At 50.6% G+C, this 10,613-nt stretch overlaps 1 protein-coding gene across 1 annotated transcript; it reads left to right on the forward strand.

Annotated features, from left to right (window-relative positions):
- Window positions 1-6,853: 6,853 nt before the first annotated feature.
- LOC124671800 (F-box protein SKIP14-like) lies at window positions 6,854-9,440 on the forward strand. The gene is made up of 3 exons (XM_047208128.1): window positions 6,854-7,722; window positions 8,366-9,107; window positions 9,204-9,440. Exons 1-2 carry the CDS (start codon window positions 6,856-6,858, stop codon window positions 8,891-8,893), a joined length of 1,395 nt encoding a protein of 464 aa, XP_047064084.1. The 5' UTR covers window positions 6,854-6,855; the 3' UTR covers window positions 8,894-9,107; window positions 9,204-9,440.
- The last annotated feature ends 1,173 nt before the right edge of the window (window positions 9,441-10,613 follow it).

A 10,613-nucleotide genomic window follows, 5' to 3' on the forward strand; every position in this document is an offset into this window, starting at 1 on the left:
TGTATCGAGAATTTTCCAGTACGGCAAGTCCCAAAACACGGACCTCCTTTTCCATACACCAATGAGCGGCGTCGCCGTTGCCTTTTTCTTCTTCTTCTCTCCAGGCTTTTGACGTATCTTTCCCGGCGGAGGGCACTCCTTCCAACCTTTCAGTAATGTATCGATCTCTTCGCCGCTCTTCTTCCGTGGAGGTCCTCGGGGTTCATTTGTACCATCGAACAGATCTCCACGCTTTCTCCACGGTCAGTCTTCTGTAGCCACCTTCGATGCCCCATGTAAACTGTTTTCGAAGAGCCGGGATCCTTACCAAGCTGCAAAAACATCGTCTCTTCCATGCACCTGACACATGCCTTGTGTCCATGGCACACACGGCACGAAATGTAACCGTATCCGAGGTAGTCCTGCACCGTCGTGATCAACGCGGCTCTCAAAGGGAAATATTCTTCCGCGACGGCGTCCCATGTATCTACCCCTTCCTACGCCCACAACGTTTCAAGCTCCTCCTTTAATAGTTCGAGATACATGTTGATATCGTTTCCTGGCTGTGTCGGCCCTTGAATTAGCATACTCATCCGTATGTACTTCCTCTTCATGCACAGCCAGGGCGGGAGGTTGTAGATCCATACAAACACGGGCCATGTGCTATGTGTGCTGCTCCGGTTTCCGAACGGATTGAATCCGTCCGTGCTCGCACCCAACCTGATGTTTCGGGTTCTGCCCCAAAACTTCCGAATTCATTGTCTAATGCTTTCCACCGGCTTGCATCCGAAGGGTGTGTCGAGCATCGGGTGCTCAATCCGATCTTCATCATTCAACACTGCCTCCTTTCTTTCGGCGTGCCGGCGCATGAGCTTTGCTTCCTTGCGGTCCGCGTAGAACCGTTGCAGCCGGGGGCGAGCGGGAAGTACCACACAACTTTCCGAGGAGCTTTCTTCTTCCCTTTCTTGTACCGTTCAGCGTCACACACGGGACATTTGGTCTTGTCCACGTGCTCCTTGCGATACATGATACGATCGTTGATGCAGGCGTGATACTTTTCGTGGGGTAAGTCGAGAGGGCACGTGATTCTCTTGGCCTCGGCTAGACTACCGGGACACGTGTTCCCGGCGGGAAGGAGATCTTTCACGTATTCCAGGATGTCGTCGACGCTTGTGTCCGTCCATCCGTGTTTCGCCTTCATCTGCAGACACATCGAGAGCTACTCTCAAGCGAGACTCCCCCAACCCGCGACCTGAGTCGTACAACGGAGTATTCGAGTCTATCTCCGGTTGCTCAAGCTTTGATTTCCGCTTGGCGCCCTTCGTCTTTTCGAGAAGCAGATCTTGAAGATGAGGGTCCCGCACGACCGAAGCTAGCGGCACCTCTTCGTCGTCGTCAAGGTTATTGTCATCGTCAAGGTTATTATCGTCGTCAAGGTTATCGTCTTCTGCGACAAACTCTTCATCGTCATCAATGTCATGATGCCCTCCTTCTTGCCGGCCATTATTACCACCTGCCGCCGTCGCCCCATTGACCTCCGCGCCATCATCGCTCATCCATTGAGTGTGTCCATGCATGAAACCATTAGTGAGCAGGTGCCCCTGCAATTTTCCCGAATACGGGTCAAACCATTTCCCTCGTTTGCATCTCCGGCACGGACACAATACCTCCGTGCGTTTATTTTCATACATGTCGATGATCGCGTGTTTCAGATATCTCATCACGATGCTTTCACTCATCTCGATAACCATTCTCGCCTGCATGGTAAGATTACATAATTGATTAGAACCATGCATCCGTCGGTAGTTTTCACGGAAAATTTCGGCATGACCTTCCTACACGGTAGGACATAGGAGCGCCGGAAATGTGCCGAAACGGAAACTTGAAGAATCAACATTTCGGCGCAACGTTGGCAACTCATTTTCAACGCCAACACACACACAAGCACAAGCACAACATATATATATGCCACACACGAGAGCTAGCTTTGCTTCAAATGTCCAACATACGTCGATTTCATTCCTTAATTTGTTCATTAATCACCTATTTGTTTGATATATTCGTCGATGAGATCGAGAGCGAAGCGCCGCGACAATGGCGTATGGAAGCCGACTTTCTAGATCTAGATCTAGATTGAGCGGTCAATGCGGGATATTAGATCTAGATCTACATAGGGGGATGTGGGAGATGCATGTAGGAAGGGAAGATTTGCTCAAAAAATATGATTTTGTTTGGTCAAATTGGTGAAATTGGGGATAGAAATGGGCAAAAATGAGCTGGGTTGGGAGAAGGCTCGGGTTTGTGTGGAGGAGTGGAGTGGTAGTAGAGTGGGGGAGTGGTTGTTGAGCAGAAATAACTGCCCGAGTTCTTGCCGGCGCACCATGGCACGGGCGCGCCGTGCGAACATAGCCATTTCGGCTATATCACCCCCGGGCCAGGCCCAAGAATCATTGCCGGCGCACCGGCCCAGGGGATGCGCCGGCAATAGCAAATTTTCCACCGGCGCACCGCTGGGCCGGTGCGCCGGCAATGATTCTTGGGCCTGGCCCGAATCGGCCGGGGCCATGCCAGGAAATATCGCCGGCGAGTCTTTTCCCAAGGTGCGCCGGCAGTAGTCCTTCATCGCCGGCGCGGCTGAATTGTGGTGCGCCGGCAACCCTTGCCACCGGCGCATGTCCAAGGTGGTGCGCCGGCACCACTTGCCTCCACCTATAGGCTTTTCCCTAGTAGTGTTAACAAAAAGAAATCCATCAAAAAGGAACAAGGCATTAAACCCATATATAGCCGCTGGCGGAAAATGTGCACGGACTGCCATCGTACACATTGTTTGGGAAAAGGAAGTCATTACGTCCAAAATATTGGTAGCGGGAAAACGAAGTTAATAAAAGTCGTCACTTTTTATTCAAGACATCTTTAATTTCACATCCCTCATCTGCACGAACACGACATACACCCAGCCAGATGTAATAAAGCCATGATCGGCGAGGAACACCCCGGTCTTCAACAACATGGACAACCTGGTAGCCATAATTTCCGGCGGTGCATTGAAGGTGTTACGTCTCAGAGCACTTTGATTTTGAACCCCCTTAAATCTCTACCTTAGCTTTTGAATCCCCCCATGACGGTCCTTATCTCTTGTGTAATGGTTTTGTAATTCAGGCCGTGCCAAAATTTATAAAGGTTTAGGCCGGCTATGGTCTGCCATATTTACATTTAACAAAAAGAAATCCATGAAAAGCTAACAAGGCATTAAACCCATATATAGCCGCTGGCGGAAAATGTGCACGGACTGCCATCGTACACATTGTTCGGGAAAAGGAATTCATTACGTCCAAAATATTGGTAGCGGGAAAACGAAGTTAATAAAAGTCGTCACTTTTTGTTCAAGACATCTTTAATTTCACATCCCTCATCACGCACGAACACGACATACACCCGACCGGATGTAATAAAGCCATGATCGGCGAGGAACACCCTGGTCTTCAACAACATGGACAACCTTGTAGCCATAATTTCCGAGCGGTGCATTGAAGGTGTTCGTCTTCGACACTTTGATTTTGAACCCCCTTAAATCTCTACCTTAGCTTTTGACTCCCCCCATGACGGTCCTTATCTCTTGTGTAATGGCTTTGTATTCTAGACCGTGCCAAACTTTATAAAGGTTTTGGCTGGCTATGGCCTTCCATATTTACATTTAACAAAAAGAAATCCATGAAAAGCTAACAAGGCATTAAACCCATATATAGCCGCTCGCGGATAATATGCACGGACTGCCATCATACACATTGTTCGGAAAAAGGAAGTCATTACGTCCAAAATATTGATAGCGGGAAAACGAAGTTAATAAAAGCCGTCTCTTTTTGTTCAAGACATCTTTCATTTCACATCCCTCATCTGCACGAACACGACATACACCCAGCCAGATGTAATAAAGCCATGATCGGCGAGGAACACCCTGGTCTTCAACAACATGGACAACCTGGTAGCCATAATTTCCGAGCGGTGCATTGAAGGTGTTCGTCTCCGACACTTTGATTTTGAACACCCTTAAATCTCTACCTTAGCTTTTGACTCCCCCCATGACGGTCCTTATCTCTTGTGTAATGGCTTTGTATTCTAGACCGTGCCAAACTTTATAAAGGTTTTGGCTGGCTATGACCTTCCATATTTACATTTAACAAAAAGAAATCCATGAAAAGCTAACAAGGCATTAAACCCATATATAGCGTTGTGGCGGATAATATGCATGTGATTGCCATCGTACACATTGTTCGGAAAAGGAAGTCATTACGTCCAAAATATTGGTAGCGGGAAAACGAAGTTAATAAAAGCCGTCTCGTTTTGTTCAAGACATCTTTAATTTCACATCCCTCATCTGCACAAACACGACATACACCCAGCCAGATGTAATAAAGCCATGATCAGCGAGGAACACCCTCGTCTTCAACAACATGGACAACCTTGCAGCCATCATAGCCGAACGGTGCATTGAAGGTGTTCGTCTCCGACACTTTGATTTTGAACCCCCTTAAATCTCTACCCTAGCTTTTGAATCCCCCCATGAAGGTCCTTATCTCCTGTGTAATGGTTTTGTAATTCAGGCCAGTGCCAAAATTTATAAAGGTTTAGGTAGGCTATGGTCTGCCATATTTACATTTAACAAAAAGAAATCCATGAAAAGCTAACAAGGCATTAAACCCATATATAGCCGCTGGCAGAAAATGTGCACGGACTGCCATCGTACACATTGTTCGAAAAAGGAAGTCATTACGTCCAAAATATTGGTAGCGGGAAAATAAAGTCATTAAAAGTCATCTCGTTTTGTTCAAGACATCTTTAATTTCACATCCCCCATCTGCACGAACACGACATACACCCAGCCATATGTAATAAATCCATGATCGGCGAGGAACACCCAAGTCTTCAACAACATGGACAACCTGGTAGCCATAATTGCCGAGCGCTGCATTGAAGGTGTTCGTCTCCGACACTTTAATTTTGACCCTCCTTAAATCTCTACCTTAGCTTTTGACTCCCCCTTGAGAGTCCTCATCTCTTGTGTAATGGCTTTGTAATCCAGACCGTGCCAAAATTTATAAAGGTTTAGGCTGGCTATGGCTTGCCATATTTACATTTAACAAAAACAAAGCCACGAAAAGCTAACAAGGCATTAAACCCACATATAGCCGCTAGCGAAAAATGTGCACTGACCGCCATCGTACACATTGTTCGGGAAAAGGGAAGTCATTACGTCCAAAATATTGGTAGTGGGAAAACCAAGTCAATAAAAGCCGTCTCTTTTTGTTCAAGAGAAATTTAGTATCCCATGGCTCGTGTGCATGGACACGATCATAACCCCAGATGTAATAAAGCCATGATCGGCGATGGTAGTCCCTAGCCATCCACAACCTTACAGCCATTATCGCCGAGCGATGCATTGAAGGCATTCATCTGTGGTCTCACCGCTACCAAAGCGCCGTTGTCAAAGACAATTTGGTTTTGAACCCCCTTGAATCTCTACCTTAGGTTTAGCTCCCTCTTTAGAGTCCTTCTCTTGTGTAATGGATTTGTAATCCATGTTGTGTTGATTTTTATAAATAAATGTTCGATCTGGCTTTGGCTTGCCGTGGTTACAGCTTAAAAAAGCCATGAAAAGCTAACAAGCCATCGAACCCATACTCGCCGAGCCGCTGACGGAAAATGTGCACGGATTGCCGTTGTACACATTGTTCTGAAAAAGGAAGTCAATTATACATACCCTTTTAATTTGCATTCCATGTTACCTTTGTCCCAACAAACAAAATCCTCATCTAAAAAAAAATCTTCCAAAAAATCTTGGTAAATAAAGCTTTCCAAAACAAAGGAGACATGCACAGGCCACAACATGCACGGAAACGGTCACACAGCGCAGCAGTCCAACCGGCCGGAAATTCGGAGGGCCGGTGCAGGGAGGGAAGGAAAGCGCGGGGGGAAAAAGTGGAAAACCCGGGAAACGATAAAATATTCCGCGGATCCCGCTCGCTCGCGCACGGGGAGGAGGCCAACAAGTGAAACCCCCAGCGAACGAAAACAAAGGAAAGGGAGCCGCCCCGCCCGCCCAGAGTAGAAAACCAGATCGGTCGAGCCGCCCCCACCCCAGAGCAGGCAGAGCAGGCCACGCGCCCCCCCTCCTCTCCATCTCCTCCTCCCGTTCCCTCGCGCCGCGCGGAAGGCCAAGCGGGAGACGCCGATTTCCCCGGAACCCCCAACGCACCTCCCTCCTCCTCTGCCCCCGGGGGTTTCACCACCACCACCCATCGCCGCCCCAATCCCAGTCAGTACCCGCCCCTCACCGCCGCCGCATTCCAAGGCGTCTCCGTCTGCCCTCCGCGTCCGCTGCAGACTCCCAAGAGCCCACCCGCCCGTTCCGCTCCGTGCGGATCTCGGCTCCTGCCGCCGTCGCCGGCGCCGGTGTGTGGGGGGATTCCGTAGCCGCCGCCTGCCCGCCTGCCGCGGCGAATCGTCGTCTCCTTCCATGGGGCCGCCGCCGGGGCTCCGATTCGGGGTCTGATTCTCCGCCTTATTCTATCCGGTCTCCTCCGCCGCCGGGTCGATTTGGGATCCGTCCGATCGAGATTGCTCCGTGAAGTTTTTGGTCCTAGGGATATTTTTTGATTCGCCCCGGATCAGGAATAGAGGGTTCTTCTCTTCTCTCCTCTTTGGTGGGGGAACGGGGGAGATCTAGGGTTGCAGCCGTCTTCTACCTATCCATCGTTCCTTCGTTCTCTTGTTCTTCATATTCCATCCATCAATCCATAGAAAAACACAAAAAAAGAGTAGTAGCAGTAGGGGATTGATTATTTCGGAAGAGGCTACAATCTATCTATCCATCTACCCATGGCGCTGAATTACCACCCGTCGTGCTCCTTCCTGGCGAGCGACGACTGGTCGGCGGCCATGATGCGGGGCTGCGGCTGCTGGTCGGAGGAGGCCTCGCCGCTCTCCTCCATCGGGGTCAACTCGCTCTGGTGGGACGACTTCGAGGACCTCGACCCCGTCGACCTCCTCCCCACCGACCCCTTCGGGATGAACTTCGAGACCACGCTCACCGCAGCGCTCGCCACCTGCTCCGACCTCAGCAAGTTCCTCAACCAGGCCCTCGCGCTCACCATGGACTGGAGCACCGCATTCGAGGCGGCGGCCCCCTTTGCCCGCGCAGGCCTTTCTGGCGCCTCCAGCTCTCAGAGGCTCAGCGCCTTCGAGGCGGCCCCCTTTGGCCACGGAGGCCCTTCTGGCGCCTCCAGCTCTCAGAGGCTGCCTCCCCTTGCCTGCGGAGGCCTTTCCGGCAGCGCCGCCTGCGCTCAGAGTCAGAGGCTGCCTCCCCTTGCAGAGCCAATTGCATCATCCGGGCAGGAGGACACACCTCCCACTGGCGATGCTGCATTGACGTTCCACGGCACGCCTGATGCGGATGGAGCGCCGCATGATGCTATGGTGTTTGCTCTCCGCTACCTCGGCCTACGCGACCTCCTGGCGGTCGAGATGGTGTGCAAGTCCCTGCATGCCGCTGTCCGCGGCGACGACTCCCTGTGGAAGTGCATCCACGTGGAGCCGGTCCTCAGCGCCAAGATATCTGATCCCGATCTTCTGTGCCTCACGCAGAAGATACCCGGTGTTTTGCAGTGTCTCAATATCGACGACTGCATACATGTCACCGATAAGGGTCTGAATGCTGTTCTTGGAAGCAATCCCAAGTTAATGAAGGTTAGTGTTGTCAGCCACACAATCCTCCTGCAGTTTTATCTTAGATTAGTTCATGTCCTGGAAGCTCTGGAATCATATTTGGAGATAAGAATATCTGTTATATGGCATAATATGTTTTGCTAGCTGTAGTATCTACTGTCTTGAATATTCACCATGGATTATTGAGTTTGTTGATATGCAATGTATGCTTGTCTATTTTCCGGGTTTTTGTGGTTACATATTATATATAGCACAAATAAAGGAACTTAGATTTCACATTATTTCCTTTGTATTTAGCTAACACGATTAACTTGTCCATATGTCTGCTGGATCACAGCCTCTAGGGCAAACTAGTTAGGTGAGACCACTGCATTGTCTGCAAGAGTTGTGTTAGTTGGCAGTAAAAGCAGGAAAGTAATGGATGAAATGTTCTTGCCACATCAATAAATGACCATATGATTTTCAAATCAGAATGCTATTGCAAAGAGTACCGCGCAGAATCTTTGGCTGGATGTTAGCTTATAATTTCTCCCAGTAGTTCAAAGCTAAAACATTGTCAGAAAACTTGTCCTATCAAATTTGGATACAGCTCTTTCTATGCACATGCTTGTGTTCAGAAACATTTCTGTTTATTATCTGTTCTAACTTTCTCTTTTTTACACAGTTGAGCATTGCGCGCTGCCCACGGTTAACTTTAGATGGTCTTATTGCCAATCTCAAGTCATTCAATATGAAGGAAAAATCTGGTATCAAGAGCCTCAGAATTGATAAGAACTTCAATCTGCCAGAACAGGATTATGAGGAGTTATTATCCTTGTTGAACATCGACAAGATGCAGGAGTTGCACAACCGGGCTCCACGGTTCCGTCATGCTAACCACTTTTTATCAGGTTGCGAAGACGGATATGCTCTTGATATTGAGATGTGTCCTATATGTCAGAGCTACAAACTTGTTTTTGACTGCCCTGAAGAGGGGTGCAGTGACAGAAGATCTGGAAATTGCAGAGCATGCGAGGTTTGCATCAAGAGATGCAGGCAGTGTGGAAGGTGCTTAGAGCGGAATGAGAAGTTTGAAGAGAAGTTTGATCTGGACTACCTTTGCTACAAGTGTCGAGGGGATCCAGCTTCATCTCTTGCTGTGGAGAAGGATTTGGTCTCCATTTTATCCAGTGGAAGAATACCTTCTCCTTGACCACAGGGGAGAGCAACAGTCGATTTACAGCCAGTCAGTCATCTTAGCATAGCTACTACTGATGGAAGAAAAGACAAAAAAAAAGGTTTGCTTATCTATCCATGGAGGTGTGGTCGCTAACATATGCTACGTTGCAAAAATACAAAAAAAAACTTGGTAAATCCAGCAGAAAAAAAGATGGTGTTCTATTTATGGCTTCACCAGCGACAATAAGGTGGGTGGTGCTGTATTTTATGGTTGGTATAACGTTTATTTCTTTCCTGATCAGGCACTCATTTTGTTAACACGATGTTTCCCTTGGAATTTGCAGTTCAATAGTGTAAAAGTACAGCGTGAAAAATGGTGCCAGTGGGTTGCTTGATGCTGCGGCTTCCTGGGAAGATCGGAGATTAACTTACTACTACTTCGCTTCCCACAAATAAGACCTGGAGTATATGTTTTATATCTGTATATGCGTGAGCGTGACATTGTAATAGTTTGTCCTGGAGTCGTGGTGTCATGTGAGTGGATAGCTACTTCGATATAAACAAATTAATGTGACTTCTAAGAGCATCTCTACTCGCCCCCCCGACGAGGCCTCCGGCGAGCATTTTTTACATCCGGACGGCGAAAATCGGCCCAGTAGCGCCCCCGGTTCCTTGTTTTCGTCCGGATTTGGCCCTTCATCCATCCGGCGAGCCCACGCCGTCCCCGGTCCCCCGGGCGCGCTCGAGACTCCGGATGAAACGTTTTGGCGCGAAACACCGTGTGGACCCGCGTAGTCGGCGAGCAGAAAAACCAAATCTCGTCGATTTTACCTCCATTCCCTCCATTCCCTCCAATTTGCTTGCATATCCCCATTCTCTCCCGCCGAATTTCTCCATTCCCCTCGTCTTCCAGTTCCGGTTCCGGCGGCGCCTTCTCCTCCACCACCTCTCGTCCTCCTCATCTTCTCGTCCACCACAATGCCGCCGAAGGGGACGACGAGGAAGCCGCGGGGCGAGAAGGAGCGGCCGCCGGCATGACGAACGAACGCACGCTGGGCGGCGGACGAGAAACGGCGCGACATCGAAACAAGCCGCAGGGCGGCGAGGGTGAAAAAGCCGCCGCTAAGAGGGCGGCGGAGGCGGCCCGGGAGGAGCAAGCGAGGAAGATGAGCATGGCCTTCGGCGGCGGCGGCGGCGGCGGCTCCATGTTCCCCGGCCAATGGCCGGCGCAAGGCACAACCGGCTTCCCGTCGTCCTTCTCCCCTACGATGTACTCGCTCGTCGACGACCGCCGTGTTCCAAGAGGGCGACTACGTCCAACCGTCCGGGTTCGCGCCGCCGCCGCCCGAGCTCGACATCGGCGGCAGCGGCGGCCGGCTCGAGGGCACCTCGCCGGTCATGCGGCCGAGGGCCGCTCCCGTTCGGTGCCCCGTCCGGTGCGGCCGCCGGCGCCGAACGATGAGGCGATCCACGAGATGATCACCTCCGGCTCCGCCGCCGCTGCGAGCCCGAGGTTCTTCGTGGGCGCCGCCGCCGCGAGCCCGGGGTTCTTCACGCAAGAGGAGGCGAGGGCGACGGCACGGCGGTGGCAGCGCGCAAGGCTCACGTGGAGGATGTTGCCGACGGAAGCCAGCCGTCGAAGAACAAGAAGACGAAGAACAAGGAGAGACAACTCAAGCCGACGTCAACCTGTCGAAGGGAAGAAGAGGAAGAAGGACTCGCCGCCTGCCGAACCGCGTATCAAATGGACGGGG

Source organism: Lolium rigidum, chromosome 7, assembly GCF_022539505.1.
Source record: "Lolium rigidum isolate FL_2022 chromosome 7, APGP_CSIRO_Lrig_0.1, whole genome shotgun sequence".
Classification (NCBI taxonomy): Eukaryota; Viridiplantae; Streptophyta; class Magnoliopsida; order Poales; family Poaceae; genus Lolium; species Lolium rigidum.